This window comes from Phoxinus phoxinus, assembly GCF_949152265.1.
Source record: "Phoxinus phoxinus genome assembly, chromosome: 18".
NCBI classification, from domain to species: domain Eukaryota; kingdom Metazoa; phylum Chordata; class Actinopteri; order Cypriniformes; family Leuciscidae; genus Phoxinus; species Phoxinus phoxinus.
In genome coordinates, this window is record NC_136893.1 from 21,783,395 (window position 1) to 21,803,665 (window position 20,271).

The 20,271-nt window shown below is 40.2% G+C and overlaps 1 protein-coding gene across 3 annotated transcripts in view; it reads left to right on the forward strand.

The window, feature by feature from the left end:
* The window catches only part of LOC306985582 (uncharacterized protein), a 52,205-nt gene extending 33,601 nt beyond the window's left edge, over nt 1-18,604 (forward strand). The window contains exons 1-6 of one of the 3 annotated variants that reach the window (XM_079588003.1): nt 3,771-3,893; nt 6,568-6,622; nt 6,724-6,811; nt 8,253-8,779; nt 11,746-11,865; nt 15,733-16,858. In XM_079588003.1, the coding sequence (XP_079444129.1) occupies nt 6,754-6,811; nt 8,253-8,779; nt 11,746-11,865; nt 15,733-16,197 (1,170 nt within the window). In that variant the 5' untranslated portion in view covers nt 3,771-3,893; nt 6,568-6,622; nt 6,724-6,753 and the 3' untranslated portion in view covers nt 16,198-16,858. Of the gene's footprint in view, nt 1-3,770; nt 4,058-6,567; nt 6,623-6,723; nt 6,812-8,252; nt 8,780-11,745; nt 11,866-15,732 lie in introns of those variants that run through there. The other 2 variants (XM_079588002.1, XM_079588001.1) reach the window with 2 other exon arrangements.
* Nucleotides 18,605-20,271: the final 1,667 nt, after the last annotated feature.

Consider the following 20,271-nt stretch of genomic DNA (forward strand, 5'->3'; position numbering starts at 1 on the left):
TCCTCTTTTTCTTTAGTTCTCTCTCTCTTACTGTCTCTATCTCTCCTTTCCCGCTGTGGAGCGACTTGATGAATGCTAATATCACTCCTTCAGCAGATTGCATGCCCTCTGTAGGAGCCGTTTCGCTGGGAAGTTAAGCTCTGCGTCGGATGCTCGTTTGTGACAAAGACTTCTGCTTCGAGATATTACAAGGAACGAAACCCTCCAACAAATCAGTTTCACATACTCTCAGGCATTGTTCTATTTCTGTTTTGCGTAACGTTTCACAGAAAAGATGAATAGGGACTAGACTCTTTTGTTGCATTTTCACCACAAAGTGATGTTTTTGCTTTACTGCAAAACAACTTGCTCTGAATTGTTAGAGCATGGGAATACAAGCTAACTGTACAGAAGCCAAGTGTGTTTGTTTTAGTGTCATTCCAACGGTAAAAATAGAGGTACACTAAATACGGCTGAATATTTGTGCTGGCATTGCAGCAAAGTCAACAGATGCGTAATGGAAAACACACACTGAGCTCATTGTACTGAGATACACAAATTATGATTGAGTAAAGCCCCTTTCTCAGAATTGAAATGTTCCATCTCATTTCCATTGAGAGTTAAAGGGATAGTTCACCTAAAAATCTTTTCCTCGTTTACTCACCCTCATGTTGTTCTGAACTATATGACTTTCTTCTGTGGAACACAAAAGGAGATATTTTGAAGAATGTTCCAGCTGCTCTTTTCTATTCAATGAAAGCATATAGTGGCCATAAAGTATAAAGTACCATAAAATATACCCTACTACTCATACACTCTTTAGCTCTTAAATATAATATTAAATATAAGAGCTATCTCGCCAGGTTTGATGTCAAAGACGCCAAACGACATTCATTCTTGCATGTTTTTATCCAAAGCCAGGTTGGAAATGGAGGGTAAGATTCTTTTTTAAAAGTAATTTTTACTTAAATTTAGCACAAATTTTTTTTAAATTACTTTTGCTAACATCATATGACCTCAGAACAGTGTGTTTATTGTAAACTAAAAATATTAAAAATATTTTTGGGTAAATAAATCTAAATTAAAATAAAATATAAATATTAGATTAACATTAAAACTTAGAAGAAGAATAAACATGTTGCCCTGCAAACTTAATGAAATAAGTTGAAGTACTAAAATAACTAAACCTAAAACTAAAATAAAAATGAATTATATTTTGTATAATGTGGGAGATTCAAAACAGAAAAAAAACTAATAAAATGACAAGCACATAACAAACAAATTTACTAAAATGAAAATGAAAACTGAAACTATAAAATAAAAATATATTAGTTAGGGGTAGGGTTAATATATTAATAAATACTATAATAGTATATATAAAAGATACTAAACAACACTTCTTCTGAAGACTTGACTGCACCAGACAATTAGTTACTTTTGTAGGGAGTAACACAATATTGTAACACATTACTTTTACAAGGACCTCTCCCCAACACTGATTGTAGGTCCTTAGATTTTTTTATTTTTCGCTTTTTGTGTCAAGTCAAAATAAATTTTGTGAAAATCAACATTGTGCCTTAAAATTGAGTTTAACTTGTACCGAACCTGGAATATTCCTTTAAAACATGGCTATGCTAATGCTGTATTCATGATTGCACGCAGAGTGCAGCTGTTATTTTGCTGCGTGAGGCTTTGCAGTATGTACATTCTGCAAGTCGTGTGTGTGTGTAGACACCAGTGTTGGGGAGTAGTTAACTACAAGTAGCGACGCTACTAACTTAACTACATTTTTCAGTAGCTTGGCAGTAACTCAGTTGCTTTTTAAACAGTGTAGCTTTTCCAGTAGCTAACTACTTTTTGCAGCAAGTAGCGGTGTAGCGCGAGCAAAAGCTACATTGCGTTTTGTCGAGCCTGCGCGAATCAGCGCGATGCCAGGATATTCTTCTTCTTGTTAGATTACAATCAAATTTTTAGCCATTACCGCCACCTGTTGTTTAATCACGCATCTAAGGCCAACATTATCAAGCTGCAGACTCGGAGCCTGCTGCATCTACAGTCCCCGCACCCAGAGTCCCGCATTCTCAGTCCCCTCGTTTTTCGAGACAGCGCCTCCTGCTGTTCGGAAGATCGTATAACACCCTTATCCAAATGCCATTGAAAACATTGGAATGCAAGATTACGGTCTCTTTTAATTTAAAGTTATCCAAATAAATATTTGCGTTCCCTGCTTGATGCATGTACCAAAAAAAAAAAAAAAATCATTGTGTTCTCAAACTAACTAATTACCCAGTATTTATTTTTTGAGCGTGGGTGTAATTGAAAGGAAATTGCTGATGTAACAGATACAAATACAGATTTAACTATCATCTGAAAAATATGATGTGATATTATATTGCTACAATGTTTTAGTTTGTTTTTGTACAATGTTTCAAATTCCATTTTTTCTTTCAGTTCAACATATAATGGTCTAATTAACATTATACCATGCTAACATTACAAAACCTGTTTTTTGGTATTTTGCATGTGAAGCAAAACTCAAATAATAGACAAAACACCAATAATAAACAATTCTGTACTTTATTGAACGATCACCTTAATCACTGTCATCTTGCTGTAAACAGGACAAAGCAAAAAAAAAAGGAAAAAAGAATTGTGTTAGTGACTTTATTTGTGTCTTCAATTGCATTCAAAAAACCTCCATTTATAAATCTGGCTTTCTTAAAATTGTGGACTGGCAATACAAGCAATGGTAATGTTGCTGGGTTCGGCAGGGGCGACCGCATCGATGTACGGTGTACCCTGGAATACAACAGCATACAATTGCACTGTCACACACAGTCTTATGATCTTTCAAAAAGCAAAAAAAAAAGATGTTTGCTAATGTTACCTTCATGTTGCACTGCTCTGTTGAAGTGTCCCTTAACATGTTTCTGAACTTTGGACAACTTTGTCGGATTGAAATATATCGGGGCACAGAATGGGCAGTGAAAATCACTGCAGCATTTAATACATTTCTGTATTTCTGGAAGTGAATTCCCCGTTTGAATTGTTATATCCATCTTCAAAAAAAAAGAGAGAGTCAAACTCAAATTAAAAATGTAAGACCCCCCCACAGAGCCCATACAGTCAAATTTCAGTAAATACAAATTAAAACAAGGAACCCTAAAAAAAAGACCAAATGACACATTCTAACTCACATGTTAATACCATAGACTGGTTAATACATAGTGAAGGCATAGCAAATTTGATTATTAGGCAACTGTAACCTATGAGTTGTGAATGGCTGGCAACAACTTCATATCACAGTAAAATTAATATTGATCCATTTGAATACTTTACGTTTTATAAGAACTAATTTAAGTAGTCTACATAAATTATATAAAGTAAAATAACTACTCCGGCATTAATTAATTCAATAGGCTAGTTTTAGGAGAAAAGTTCCGATAATTAAAAAAAGGTAAATCTGATTAAATAATTAATGATGACATTCTTTGATATTAACACATATAATGTATTTAATTGGTCAACTTTAATGTCAACTAATTTTTTACAATGGCTTGTCTACAATAAGTCCATGGTTAAAGGCTAACGTTAGGGAAAAAGGCGAAAAAACATGTTAACGGCTCAAATTTTGTTACAAACTATCATTACAAATATTAAATAGACTGTTCATATATTGGTGTATCGATGAGCTATAAAGTAGTTTGATTAAAAAAAGAAATCATTGAATAAAATTGACGATACTCACGTTTCGGTTCTTCACGTGTTTATGTGTTTATCCGATCCAATTTGATAGGTGGCGCTGTCTCGAAAAACGAGGGGACTGAGAATGCGGGACTCTGGGTGCGGGGACTGTAGATGCGGCAGGCTCCGAGTCTGCAGCTTCATACTACTCGCTAATGCGGGCGTACACGGTGCGAGTTCGGTCCATTTTTTTACTGTCTATGGTTCGGTCACTCGGGAGGTCGTGAGATATTGCACACATTACGAGTCAGTTACAGTAAACTGATAATCGCGTCAAAGCAGCTGGTACACGGCACGACTGGCACAACTTTTATCCCGGGCCGGCGGCAATCACGTGAGCATTTGCGCTAAACACAGAGACCGGAGCTTTCAATGTTGCAGGCAATAGCTTCAGATAGAAAAATGACAGAAATGTGTGTGCAAATGATTTGTTGAAAAGCAGATAACAGTAGCCATTCCGTTCAACATAGAGAGAGAGTGAGAGTGAGAGTGAGTGAGTGAGTGAGTGAGTGAGTGAGTGTGTGTGTGTGTGTGTGACAGTGTATGCGCACGCTGTGTGGTTGCTGCCACAGATTTGGAGGATGGAGAAACAACTAATGTTAATTACCCATGGCCTTATTTGTCCAAGTTCATATTTGTTGCAATTTTTCACTTTTAACAAACAGTCTGAGATATTTGAGTGTTGTGTGTAATAAAACAATACTCTTTGAAATCATAATTGTATTGCATTGTTTTAAACACTAAATATTTTACTTAAAACATTCCTCAGACACTTATTCAGTTATTTATACGTTGTTCAAAAAAAATCAAAAGTAGTTTCAATGTAGCTAGCTACTTTTTGATAGTAACTTGTAGTGTAGCTAACTACTTTTCCAAAAGGGTAGCTTGACTGTAGTTTAACTACTTTAACTTATAAGTAGCTTGTAGCTTGTCAAACTACAGTTTCAGAGTAGCTTCCCCAACACTGGTAGACACACAGGGTCACTAAAACCGAGGTGCAAACGTGTCCCTCCGGCCTCCTGAGTTCTGACCTTCACAGGGGACTGGAGCGACACAACCCTCACAACTACAAACAAACAGCAAACACGGTCATTACGGCTGTGACTTCTTAGTTATATGAGGCGTATGCATTACGCTATTTTACTTTTTTAAATGTCTTATCTATTCATCCATAAACGCCTTCTTCCTTCCCATAGTTTAAGGGTGTAAACCAGAGAGAGGAGAGAAAATCCTCAGTTTCACAGATATGCGTAAGTGTGAGAGATGTACGTAGCAGTGGATGTTAAAAATGGGGTGAGAGTGAGAAGAACCAAAAGGTGTGTGGAAAAAAAAAGTGTGTATTTCGCAGGCTGTTGGATTGGTGGAGTGAGAGAAGCTATAATTGATGTCACACCTGGTGTGTGTAGGGAACGAGAGGAGAAGAAAAGCAAGGGAGGAGGGATCGTCAGGGTTACCTATCCATCCTCTCGCTCTCTCTTCCTCCACCACACCTGCATCACATCTAGTCCCTCACGATTACATCATCCCAGCCCTGCCAGCCCCACAGAGAGCCATTACAAACACTCGCTGTAGTGGAATTTTACTTGCAGGCATATTCAAGAGTGCACAATAGCTCTGTTACAAAAGCCAGCGAGCTGCATGTGATGTCTATAGTCTACTAAAGAAGCAGCTTTCTAGAGGACAATGCACACTTGACTTGACGACAGACGCCGGCCAATGCAAACAAACACCATGCACATCGCTTTCCAGACCAACAACGCCTGCCTAACAAAAATATGTTTTAAGAAGGTTCTGCTAACGTTCCCATTAAGTTATTAAAAACGTTATTTCTGATTATGTCATTATTTTCTATTTATTTTTACTATTAAAGTTTAAAAAAATCTTTATAGTAAAAATGAAGGGAAAAAACACTGGAACTAAGCCTGGAAAAAGTTGATGATCACTGTTGTGCTCTACAATTTCATGTCACACAGCAAAAACATTAAAAGGCACACAGAGATATTGGGTTAAATTAATTTATACTTTCCATTGGTGAATGAAATATATTTGTAACAATTTTTGCTCTTGATTTGCCCTCCATCTTGGATGTGTTACAAAATGAGGTATCTTAGAAGGCAACATGATGGGCCCTATTTTAACTATCTGAGCACATGGTCTAAAGCACACAAGTGCACTTAGGGCATGTCCGAATCCACTAGGTCGGCGCATTGTCTAAAAGGCTTGTTTTGGGGCGTAACGAGCAATAAATCAGAGTCTCATCTCCCATTCCCTTTAAAAGCCAGTTGCGCTCGCGCCATGGCAGAATTAGCATGCAGTCAGTTTGACTGACCGCTTCTCTAGCGAGGAATTGGATCTGCTCTGTTAAAGCGAGGTTACAGCGCGCAAGCAGACCATGTATGGGACAAAGTGGACGCGCGTTGTTGACGGCGCCTATAGATATTACTAACGCGCTCCATAAATAACAAAAAAAATATTGCGTGGCCTATTTCAGTTGCCTCAAAATAACAACGCGCCAACAATGCACCTGAACACACCTCGTTTTCAGACCAGCACGCCCATGGGTGCACAAATTGGCACAAATGTATTTGCTATTTAAACAACGTGGCGCAGGACGTAAAAATGATAACTGCGTCAGGCTGAAACTAGCAAAAACACTTGTGTTGTGCCTGGCGCCGCAAAGCTTGTGTCCTTAAAATACTAACTAGGTTGGCATCTCACTCGATTTGGGAACAGAGCTAGTATTGCGTTATACTCATAGGATGTTCCAATCATTAAAAACCTTATTTGCATGTATGTCGTATCTTATGTTGTCCTCACAAAGAGTGTGTCTCATTTTGTCTGCAGAAAAAGCAAGAGCAAACATGGCCAAGCCAACGGAGGGGGTCAGAAATTGGAAACAGTGAGTGCAAATAAGTATAAATGAACACACACACACATATTCACAGTGTAATTATAGACATGGATGTACATACGTATACATGATAATGTTTTGTATCACAGGCTGCGCTGCGCCAGTCCAAGCTGAACTCAATGAGTAAATCTGACACCCGCCTGCATGACATGCACAGGCTGCCCTGCAACGCCAACGGTGAGAGAGACAGAGAGAATGAACTGCTCTTTATGACACATGTACACACAGACTCATTTACCACACACGCACGCATATATGAACTGGCCGACGCACGTGCGTGCGAAGGCTGACGTCTCCAGAGGCTTGTCATGGTAAGATGTTTACTAGTTCATGTTTCCACGTCCCACTGCCACAAACGTGTGATCTGCGAGGCTGAGAAAGACAGTTGTCAGGCTATAGACAGAGAACACACACGTCTCAAAGCTTTATATACATCAGCTTTTGACCTTTTACATCCAGACAAATGGATACTCAGCTGCATTTTTAGTGTACACAAATACACAAAATAGGAAGAATAACAAAGTCCTAATTCTGTTAAGTTCAACATGAAATCAAGACTGACCCTATTTACTTTCGTAATGCGTGCTCCTGGTGGCAATATGCTGGATATATCGGTCCACATTATTCCAACTTAACCCCCCCAAAAATATATATATATATCAAGTTCTGTCATGAAACTCTAGATGGCGCTGGCTGATGGGTCCTTAACTACAAGGCACACGCTGATTGGTTCCTGTTGCATTTGCAGCCAATGAGCTTGCAGCTCAGCATTTACAAAGTTGGTCAGTGTTCGTTCGCTGTAACAGTTTGCAGCACACTTTCAACGTTTTTCTGAAACCCTCCTTCTCCCCCAGCTCCTGTAGATTGGCTACAGTTAAATCATATATGCTATTTGTACAGTAGCAGAATATCTTACATGCTAACAAGTAGTGTGTCTGTGTATGTATTGGCAGCAGCACGTCTCTGTACTTGCTCTGCAGCAGCTGCAACAGCAACAGCGTAGTAGATCTGCATCAAGACCACATACATTGTCATATCCATTACCATGCTAAACCAAAGTTTTCATGCTAGAAATTGCTTCAACTGTGAAATGACTTTCCTTTTTCTGATGATGTCACCAAGACCACAAGTTTCAACGCCAATGTCATGCAAGATCGCCAGTGGTATGCAATGCTAGTATGCTAAACTGTTAGCTTGCTAAGTGAAAGCTAACTGAAAATACAAGAAAAGGGAAATGTTTCATCTGACCAATTTCAGCTTTGGTAAAATCATGCGATTCATACTTTAGAAGACAAAAATTCACATTTTTATTTTAAACTGAGTTGCCAGTGAAGTTTCATGTTGGCTTTTAACTCATTGTACTGTATGTATGTATGCAGGTTTAAAGATATGTCAATTTGTGTGTGTGTTGAAAAATACGAGATAATCAAATAGTAATGCTCTGCCCTCTTGTGTTTCCCTGGAGTAATGTCAAATGTGACATTTTTAATGACCCTTTGTAATATGTGCGTATTCATTATTTTATCTGATATCAATACTCCAGACTGTCTTTAATCTTAATCCTCTGTTTAATCTTTCCCATCTCTCTTGTCTTAATCCGTGTTATTTGGATTGGCAGGCGCCCCTAAGAGCCGGCCGGCCAGCATGGACCTCCTCCTCCTGCATACCCGCCGCTCCAATTCTGACCTCCGACCCAGCCCGGCCCGCCAACTGCCTCGTGTTCCCAACAAACCTGACAGCGAGGAACGTGAGCACACCTACTCCGAAGTTTCCCGCAACGCCTCTCCCACGTCCCACCCACCAGATGACGGCCTGTATGAGAGCGTTGGGATCAAAGGGGCTGATAAAGCTGCTCCGCCTGCTGCCCTTGCCCCGCCGTCAACCAACACGCCCACTCAGCGCCGAGCCCACAGCCCGACGTCCAGTGGGAATGGCCAAGGTGGAAGCAGAGGAGGCGTGAGTCAAGAGGCGGTGACGGCAGAATACGCCTCTATACGGAAGGTGAAGAAGCTGGAGCGTGGCAGGAGGGAGGAGGTGGTGGAGGATGGAGAAAGGGAGCACCAGAGCGTGTCCAGCAGCGAGTCCTCCAGCAGCACCTTGCCTAGGAAAACAGTGGAACCATTTCACCTTCCCAATTTCCCAAAGGTGATGACACAGATCAGCCACACATCCAAAACAGTTATAGTCAAAAACATACGTTCATAACCCCAAAATGGACAGCAAAATCCCACAGAAACCTTGAAGGAGGGATTGGTCCATGTATGGAGGGGCTTTCACACCGGGTGGTTAGCCTATAGGAACTCAGTTATAGGTACTAGCCACCAGGGGTTTCCCCCGAGGACTAAATATTCCCCTACGATCATTTTCCTGGTTGCATTCGCACTGCCAGTTAGATCTTTGAAGTGACGTAATCCGTCACTTACGTCCTGTGCGGGAATTTTTTTTTGACGGCGCTGAGAATGACTTAGCCAGAGCCTGAGCACACAGCGCTCCCATTCTCCATCTCCATCATTGGATAGAACGGTTAAACAAAGAAAGTTAACAGTATATGAAAAAGTATAGCATTTGCCGTGTAATTGATGCCCAATGTCGCTAGCTGAGCAGAAATATATAAATCATGTTTTTCTTGGTCCCTTCAAAGTCACGTTGGATTTCCTGCTTAGCGTAAAGGTTGAGAAGTGGCTAGACTTTGGCGTCGGGCCATCTATCTCAGTTTTACATGTTTGTGGAGTAAATATATAGGCTATAAACTGTGTTTACACAGCTTTTAAAAAATGGCAGCTGTCAGTGTTTCACAAGCGTTCGGCCAATCAGCGTACACTTGTATCACTGGTAGCTCCTATTGTGCTGGTTTAGACCCTACTCTGAAGTAGGAGCTATATTTAGTCCCCCTAAAAGGCAAGAACACCCTAGCAAGCAACTAGATAAACTCAGCAACCATAGTAATGCACCAAAAACCCTCTCAGAACAACTTAGCAACCTTATAGCAACACCGTAGCAACCACCCAGAAAACTCCTGCAACCCAATAACTTACTATAACCTCAGAACAACTTAGTAACTGCTTAGCAATGCCCTAGAAACAATCCTGGGCTGTGTTTCCCAAAAGCATCGTTAACCAATTATGGTCGCAAGTTCCATTGAACTCTATTAATAACCACAGAACTTGTGACTATTGGGAAACACACCCCAGAACAACCCAGCAACCACATGGTTGCAGACTAAAAACCTTAGAACAACTTAGCAGCTACCTAGCAACACCGTAGCAACCTCCTAAAAAATCCCAACTACCACAAAATAAGGCATTTGAAACTTTCCAGAACAACTTAGCAACTGCATGGCAACGCCTTAGCAACCACATAGTAGTGCATTAAAACATTGCAACAACTTAACAGCTGCTTAAGTTAGCAACAACCTATCAACCACCCAAAACAACTTAGCAACTGTGTGGCATGGTAATACCCTAGGAAACACCACAGAACAACTTTGCAATTGCACAGCAATGCCATGCTAACAACTTAGAACACCCTAGCATCTTTAAGGTAGCCTACGCTCATTTTCTTGATAAATGTAAGTCTTTCTAATGTTGATGATCCTGTAGCTCACCTAGTAGCGCATTTAAGCAACGCCAAGGCCATGCATTCTATTTCCAGGCAATTGACATGAAAAAAGAGGCTTTTGTTATAATTGTCTGCCATTTGCACAGATGTAAGTGGCAAGCACTTGAATGCAGAGTAGTGCAGTTATATGTTTTGACCACTAGATACTGCTGTTTCATATAAAAATATCCTACAGTCACCAAACTGAAGCATTAGCTAAAATCTTCATGACTGATTTGAATGAATGATGACTTTTATAGGGTACATTTTTCAGAATTTTAGATGTTAAATGTTTTAGATTAAAACAAGTGTTAGCAAGTGTTAAAATGTTGCCCATAATCTAACTCATTTAAAAGTACAAAGCAAGTTGACATAAAATTGAAAGATACTTTAAAGTTAAACAAAAATACATGAAGGGATGCAATGTCAGTTGTTTTAGCTAATACTCTGTGCTTCTGTTTGCGTTTCACCCATATTCGTGTTGGTCTGTCAGCTGATACCTGTTTATATGGTGTGTGGCTTTCAAGGACAGATACGATTTGCAGAGAGCAGAACAGCATGTGTAAAGATGATCCTTTAAAATGGAAAACACTCCGACAATGATCGGATAGTGATCCTATCTTCCTGTTAAATCAGCACCGCTCTACTTGTCTTTATGTGTGTGTGTGTGTGTGTGTGTGTGTGTGTGTGTGTGTGTGTGTGTGTGTGTGTGTGTGTGTGTGTGTGTGTGTGTGTGTGTGTGTGTGTGTGTGTTGTGTGTGTGTGTGTGTGTGTGTCATTCTTTTGCCACATGTGAAGATTAAAATCTTTGTCACAAGTTTTTTGATTGACGGCTTGTTTACACAGGCATGGTATTGTACAGTATTTGGTGCATACCTGTCTTTCTAAATCTGACATACAGTAAGCTTACTTAATGTTCAAGCAAAGTTTGTTTGTTTGTTTGACCTGCATTATTTCCGAGTCTGCATCTAGAGTAAATGTTATTGCAGATGTAAAAGCGGCCGTGCAGTGCAGTTGTGCAGCGCATGTGTCACTCCAGTGCAGTGGGCCTGATGATGATTATGTAAGATGTGTTGGCTGGCTGCCCGTCCCGCCATGTGTTTTTTTTTGTTAAAGGCATCAGGGAGGAACCACAGAGAGCATGTAGTGGCTAAGGCCAGGGAAATAAATAGCAGCAAACACTGTAGCCATTCATCTGCTGCTGGTATTAATCATTCATACAGGAGGTGTGTTTCTTTCCCTCGTTAATCATCGACTCTCGTGCATATCTGCCCCTGTAATCATTAACTCACAGGACACTTCCATTATTGTAGAAACAAACACCAATAAGTACGAAATTTAAGGAACAGCTCAGGCATTTCAGACCACAATGAACTTTCTTTCTTCCTTCTGTGGGACACAAACGGAAGAATGGACTGGCCACCGTTCAGATGACAAAATTCAGTGTGTTATCATCATCATCAGCCCCCTCGAGGGGATCTGACCAGCCTGTGTGTTCCTCGTGTGTCCAACAGGAGGCGGTCTTCATGGGCAACGGGGAGCAGTACATTTGGAAACCACCAGAAGAGGATGAGATCATCGTGCCAGGGGTTCCTCAGCTGGAGAACGGACACGGCCATCCCACCGCCGTGGAGGTAACGTCTCCCTCGCCGTCCCAGCACTGCAGACGGGGTCGGGACATTTGAGTCTAGGGTTTGCAGGAAGGGATCGGGTTGCAGACTTTTGACATTTGACCCCTAAAATCATTCGCATATATTTCGGACCTCTTTGGTCTGACCTTTGTCCGTCAATAAAGAGTGTTTTCTGGCACAGGAAGTGAGTGGAATGATGGCTGCAGTCTGATAAATTGTGGCTAGAGAGGAGAGAGAGAAAGTTTGAGCCTTATACTCTCCCTCCCCCCCTCTCTCTCTCTCTCTCTCTCTCTCTCTCTCTCTCTCTCTCTCTCTCTCTATCGCTGGCTAGGAATGGCATGACTAACTGTCAGGTCAAAGGTCGGTAGACTGTGCTTGTTGAGGACTGTCAGTTCAGGGTTGGTGTGAGGGAAGGAACATGAGCACTCTGGGTCAGCCTGTGTTTAATCGGTTTCCTGTGGCCAATCAAAACTTACAAGCTGGATTCAGTGTTCACAGCAAATGTATTCTGAAGAATACGAGATCCTATTAGGAGCTTACAAGGACCATTATCACTGGGGGGGAAATCATCAGTTTTGTCTTGTTTTCCAGCGGAAATATCGAAACCTCCTAAATATCAACAAGATTTACTTGAAAAGCTAAACTGTGTAAGATAATAGTTTTAGACTGATGAATTTGACTTTTTGTAAAATATAGATTACTTTTGAAAAGTTTGGTCTTAGTATGATTCTTTTTTTTTTAAGAAATTTACTTTTATTCAAAAATTATGAACCCAGACAGGAACATGTACCAGATGTGACCGGGATTGACACTATGTTGCTGTCTGGGAATTATTTTATTCAAAAACCTTTATAATGTTACAAAAGATTTCAAATAAATGTTTTTAAAAAAATCTATTCATCAAAGAAGCCTGAATAAATGTCCCAGTTTCCACAAAAATATGAAACTGTTTTTAACATTGATAATAATTAGAACTGTTTCTTGAGCATCAAATCATCGTATCAGAGTGATTTCTGAAGACTAATGTAATGTAATGTAAAGTAAAGTAATGATGCTGAAAATTCTGCTTTGATCACAGGAAAAAAATACATTTGAATAGATATTCAAATAGAAAACAGTTCTTTTGAATTATAATAATATTTCAGAATATTAGTGTAATTTTTTTTATCAAACAAATACTTGGTGAGCAGAAGAGACTTACAAATATGACCAACCCCAAACTTTTGAACAATAGTATCTCAAAGCTTTTTTTGTTTTGTTGCTATTTTAAGTATAAAGTTATTTAAATGTAGTTATATTTTTGCTGGATACAAGAAAAATTGTTAGTAGGTTAAGGAAAATGATCTTAATTTAAGATATAAGTCTCTAAATGATTATTTCAAGAGTTCATACCTCAACAATTCAGTGAAACGTTTAACATATGTTCTTATAACTTTTAGAATGTGTGGCTCGGGTGGCATTGGCATTAAATGAACTTTTAAATGTCATTCTATTCGTGTTTTGTTCATTAGTAGTGTAGCAGTACACCGAACTCCTTTGGCTCAGATAGAAGTGTTGACTGTTGTAACCGTTGAGCTGAATACACTTCTCCACGCTCTTCTCTGCTCATTCCTTCTCTTGTCCAGACACGCCCAGATTCATGTCACGCGGTGTGTGTGTGTGTGTGTGTGTGAGTGTGTGTGGGCGTGTCACAGCCCACTTCACCTAACACATTACACTGAACAAATAACACCTGTGAACCTTTCTGAAGATCATGATTTTAGATAAAAAATTACATGCTGTACAATACTGTTTAAAAGATTACTCTCTTTTTCCTTAAAAAAAAAAAACTATGTTACAAAAGATTTCTGTTTCAAATAAATGCTTTTCTTTTCAACTTTATATTTATCAAAGGATCATGTGACACTGAAGACTGGAGTAATTATGCAGAAAATTTAGCTTTGGAATAAAATACGTTTTAAAATATATTCAAATAGAAAACATTTCTTGTAAATTGTAAATACTATTTCACAATATTACTCTCTTTTACTGTATTTTTGATTAAAATAAATGCAGCCTTGGTGAACATTAGAGACTTCAGGGAATAACCACGCTGGACAATGAAACAAAGGAAACCGAGGGCTTAAATACAAGGGAGAGTAATCAACTAAACAGAAATAGGTGCGTAAAACGAATTAACAACCAAGGGAAATAATAAAAATAACACAGGCAAACCAGTTTCTCAGCGGGTTACAAAAACTGCATGTATAATTATTATATTAAATATGCAAGGGAAGGAAACAATATGAAGGGGGAAGAAAGAGAGTGAGGGAGCAAGAGGAAGGAGAAAAAACCTCTCAAGGCTTTCTCAACAGCTGCGGAGAGTTTTGAAACCCCCGTCATTGTGATTTCCTCTCGCTCTGCAAAGCGCTGCGCAGCACGGTAAACAATGCTCGACACGGAGGAGAAGAGATCAGCGTGGCGCACACACACTCGCATCTGGGAGTCTCGAAAAAACATCGAACTCAGCGGTTTTCTTGAAATCGGCTGGTTCGGTCATGCCTGCGTTCAGACGCATGCAATGCCTCATGCCACGGCCTGCAGATTATACAGTGCAGGTTGCAGTGTTGTTAGAGGTGTTAACATGACGAACACACTTTGCCTGCACAGCTCTATCCATGCCATAACATCTCCTCAGCCTTTACACACCAATGCCATAAAGGTCAATATGTGAGCTGAGTTCTTGACTGGGATTTTATACATGCCAGTGAGCTGAGTGCTAAATGCCATCTAGCAGAGAGGGCATGTGAGGTTACTAGAATGCGCACACACACACACACACACACACACACACGCACACGCACACACACACACCTCCTGTCTGGTTGGCGGTGTTAATGCCGTTTCGGTGGGCTGCTGTGGTGAAAGTTTAACAGGCTTATCTGCAGGTTAGGTAACACTTCTGCTCTCTCCGGCCAGATAAGAGCGTTTACACTGGCTCTGTCGATCACGGGCCAAAGTGGGTCATGTTTCTGCTGTGTGCAAGCAGAGTCCTGTTACCGCGCATGCCTCCGTCAAACACTCACCGCTGTGGGCGTTTATGTACATATACTACATCTTCAGGCATATTAGAGGTTGTGTTAACTCTTATCTGTCCTGTTGTCTTTTACTTTGCTAAGCAATCGTCACTGTTACTATTGATCAGACTTTGAACAAACCCCTAAATCTGAGAGTTAAACTTTGACGTGGAATTTTGTCCAGCAGGATTTGTGCTATACGCTCATGAATGAGACCTCAAACCGTGGTGGACCTGTTGAGGAGAGGTGCATGTGCTGGTAATATTCTGAGGCTAAATGTGGCCCAAATCCCAAATGGCCCAAATTTTATTTTGCTCACATGTGACTCAGATCTGTTTTACCCACTTTGGGCTTCAAAAATGCTCTTCAGAAACCTACAGGTGACGTCACAGACACTACGTCCATATTGTGGACCAACAATGTGAACAGCAATATGAAAAATCTGAGGATCTGAGCAATACATCGGAATTGAGCACTAAGGCTAGTGTGAACATAGCCTAAGTCTAAGTGTTCAATTTTTACCCGAAAAAACAGATAGGCCTACAAATCCCATAGAGTTAAACTGCTGAAGAGGAACAAACATCTTCTTATAGAAACCACTTAGAACACTGAAGTAATCACTTGCAAATTTGTTCTGCGCTCTGAAATCGGCGCGCTTCATGTTTTTTGGTAAGTCCTTCAGCACTCTAACTGTAACTTGAGAATCTGCTCCACAGGACTGTTGTTGTTACGAAATCCACTTTGGCACAGCTGATCTTTTGCACACTCTTGAGTGTTTCTCATTCTGCGGTTCTCTCTCTCTCTCTGTCCTCAGATCTCTGACATGTACTCTACCGTTTGTAAGACCCTGAAGAGGAGACACCAGCAGGGTCAGAGCCAGGAGGAGAGCAGGCCGATGGCCTCTGCTGCGCCCCAGGAAGAGGACAGGGGTGCCGTGAGCTGGCCCGCTGCCGGAGCCACAGGGGAAGAGGCGTGGGGGAGTACCGGCCCCCAGGAGGAGCCCTGCTACGAACCTGTGGGCGAGAAGACGTGGCCCCGGGGACCGGCGCTGGAGTCGGACCCGGCTTACGCCACCATCGATTCCCACCGGAAAAGGGAGAAGCTGGCCAGCAACACGCTGAAGCCCAAAAAGAAGCCCACCCAGGGTCCGGGCAGAGCCATGACCTGCGAGAACTTTTACGAGACAATCGGCGACGCGAAGCAGGGAGCAAACGCAGCGAGCACCACCACTATCTTTACCTTTAACGACGGCATGGAAATGTACGTTACGGGGCTATAAAAAACAGCCTGACTTAAACCGTCAAATGAAACACCTACAGAGGGGGGAAGAACAAACTGCAGCCCTCTTGTTCTGACAAATGAAAAGATACACACAGCTTACAGCTGCCAAACACATGCAAACCTACAGTACATAACCAGATGACCAATGTATATTTATTGGAGAGGAACACTCACGCAGACAAAAACAACACTGAATTGGCTGAACCAGGCCTACAGACGGGTGGTTTTTAGCATGCTCACCAAATCCAGGGATCTAAACCGTTTTTTTCCGCCATGCTACAGCAGTCGCTACACTGCAAAAAAAAAATGTTTTTCAGGAAAATACCTAAACGTTCTTAAATCATGAAACGTTTATTTGAGAAGCAAAATGACACTAGATATAAAGTCTTGTTTTCTGAAAAGAAAAACGTCAAAATTAAGTGACTTTATGCTTGAAACAACAAATGTCTGCCAATGCGGTAAGAAAAATAAAACTAGTTTTTCATTTGAATTAAGTTTATTTCTCTTAAATAAACTCGTTTACTCTCTTTCCCCATTGGCAGATCTCTTTTCTAGTATAATCTCACTTAGTTTAGTGAAATTTTTAAGGCCAGATTTAGTAACAGCTTGCGCCAGCCTAAACCCTCATTTGTCAGGATTTATTAAAGAAATTAGCAATGAAAAAGCGTGGAAAGTTATTTTTGCAGCTAACCTTTTTTTTCTTTTTCTTTTTCTTTCAGATGCAAAATATACAGGAGGAGAGTTTTTGAATTTAACAATGTATTGTGATTTACTCAGAATTGCGCTACTCTCTGGTGTTTGCGCCATTTATTAACGTCCATTTTGCGATAGTTGCTGTAGGAGGGGCGTGGTAAAAGGGGGAACATATTTTCTCCTCTAAGGCACAGGAACACAGGCAAACAGGAAAATACAAGAATCAAAACCATAAAACGGCGCAAAAAAAGCAGTGTGACACATATTAGACTTCGCAACGAGTGACTGAATAAACAGGGCTTATACAGTATAGGCAGAGTTAACAAGGGTAATGGGAAACAGGTGGCAGTAATCAGAACATAATGAGTCCGGGCAAAGGTTTATGGGAAATGTAGTTCATGATGGAATGGCAAAGGACTCGTGCATGTCCTCTGGTGGTAATCAAGAGCACTCCAGCTGGTGGATGTAACGGGTAGATTGCACTGGTCATAATGGAAATGAGCTGCTTCGTCTGTGTTCTTTAGTTTGCACATTGTCAGTAGATCATCTGCAGAAATTTCCACTCCCATCTGCGCTTTTATGGTATTCTGATCTAAATTGCGCTGGGGTTTGTTTCCCATTCAACGTCATAACTCGCTTAACTACCATAGTACATTGCAACGGTGAAGAAATCAACTAGCTAGTCACGACTGTTTCCCGAAACCGTATTGTTGCAAATTTGCCCCAATTTTTTAAACCGTATTGTTGCAATGTAGCCACGTTGGTTAAAGCTACACTGTGTAGGATTTTCTCCCATTTAGCGGTAATATTGTGTATGACTACCAACTGAATATTACTTTCTAGCCCCTCCCATTCCGAGGGCGTTTTAACTCCTACGGTGGCCGTATTATTTCAAATCTTCCGGCAGTCCCGAGTAATCTCCTCCTCGCATTCGTCACGGTGACACTGAGTATAAAAGCGCGAAAGGCAAAGCTTGAATTTCCAGGTATGTCCCTCTTTGGCTACTGTATTTTCAAGATGGAGGCGCAACATGGCTTCCGCCATTCGAGCGACTCACCCGTATGTATTAGAAATGGCAGATTCGACGCTTACGGGAATACTTGATTAGTTGGTAGAAGTAATTATACATTAATGAGCACATATAATTTTGAAAGAACAAAGTGTTTTTTTGCTAAGAATTAACTTAACAATTACACAGTGTAGCTTTAATGATGTCACGCAGGTGGTGGAGTAATAACTTATTTTAATGAATCCGTTTGAGATCGAATTAATGCTAATATTTTTTGCTATAAATTACGGACATGGCATTTGAGGACTAATTCAGATTTTTCCAAGTTATTTTGCTTTATGACAAACTAAAAGACGTAAATGACATTTGTATATATTCTAAAGAAAAGATATAGATTGTACTGAATGTCAGCTCACTTATTTTGCATAAGATGATTTATTAAGTGCACATGCCATGCTAACAAGAAACGTTTTCTTGTTCCATTGTTGACGAGAGCTGTCGTTCCAACTACACAACTTTGCAATGCTTATTACGAATGTTCGTTGGAGCTATTGTTTCGGGAAACACATTGAGCTAAAAAAACGACTTGTTGAACAAAGCTGATAACGGCAGAGCGTGTGACCATAGTTGCCTAGCGATGCTTTTGGGAAACACCAATGTTTAATAAATCTGGCCCATAATATCTTAAGTAATTTTGCTTCTCAAGAAAAAATTATATTGTTTTGTACTGAAAAACAAGTAAAAAAATGATGAGTAACACAATTTTTTTTTTGCAGTGTAATGGTAGTTTACTGCAGGGTTAAAATCAATATGACTGTATGACTTACTGTAGCACAGTATGTGATCAAATCAAATCAGGATGCACACACTGTCGCACTGCCGTGTGAGCTCTACCTGCAGATTAACACAGGGATCACATGAGACGTCAGCTTAACCCCCCTTCGCTCTGAAAACACACCTGACTGGTTCTCTCAGCTTGAGACTGCCGGCCACCACCACAGTGTTAGTTTAGCTGAAACAGAATACCGAGGTAACTTCTCTTTTTTCCCCACCTTAAACATTATGAATGCGAAGTGACAGTTTAGGTGGTGTACATACAGTATGTGTGGTCAGTTTTCAATACGCACGTAACTTACAGTCAGGCTCAGGCGGAATCTGCAGATAGTTTGCATCTTGGAGAAGAATCTGCACAATTGTGTTTAAAATGAGCTTAACAAAGCTACATGATTAACTGAATGCATTATATACAACTATTATTACTTTACAATAAAATACATATATTCTTTTTTTTTTTTTACATACACCAGCGTTCAGAAGTTTTGGTTCTGTATGTTTTTTTAATGGTTTTCAAAGAAGTCTCTTATTCTCAGCGAGCATTATTTGATGAAAATTACAGTAAAAACAGTAACTGTAAAGTATTATAACAATTTTAAAAAAATCTAATTTAATATATTTTATTGTTTTCTGTGATGACAGTGCCGAATTTTCAGCAGCCATTTAGCCTATTTTTGTGGAAATAAGTTTTTTTAAAGTGTTCTTTGATTAATGGAAAATTTAAAAGAACAGCATTTATTTAAAATAGAGATATTTAGTAACATTATAAATGTCTTTACTATAATTTACTGTATAAATTTTAGGCTACTGACCCCAAACTTTTTAATGGTATTTTTTTTTTTTACTCCAAAATACTTGATATACAATACAAACACTTTTGCAGAGCTTTCCGTGGAGTTTTGCGAGTGCAGATTCCGTGTGGGCCTTCTTAAAGTTCACGTTATGACTGTGCAAGTGCATTAGCTCTTCAATTTCTTTAGTTTTTTTGTTATTTTGTCTATAGCATGCCACTTCTGCTCAATATTTGGATGTCAGGTAGTTTTAGTGATATGCCACTCGTTTCTCACAAGATTTGATTTTTTTCTTTTCTTTTTGCAATATTAACAGAATGGAAAGTAGAAAAAAAAAGCAAAACAAGATTTTCTCGGGATGCCTCAGCCTAGCCAGTTAACTTGTCATTTTCAATGGCCATTGTTAACATCGGAGTTTATGAGGCTTGTAGCGTCAGTGTGCTGGAACATTGCGGTGTGAGTACAGAGGGCAATAAAGGCTTCTAGTTTGGCCGGGGCCGCTCTCCATCCACCGCTCTCAGGTCAGTGTGAGCCAGCACTGCTCCCCGGCTCACTGGGCCTCCGGCTGGCTTATCCGCCAGCAGCATTTCATGGAGACAGTGTCCAAGGAAAACACAGCACAAGGCTTATGGTTGCTAGTAAATGTCTTTTGGAAGGACGTCTCATATTCTGGGCTGTCTGTGCGACTTGATCCTATTGTAAACAATGCCTTTCCCACATGCATTATGGGAGCTTGGATTAGGAG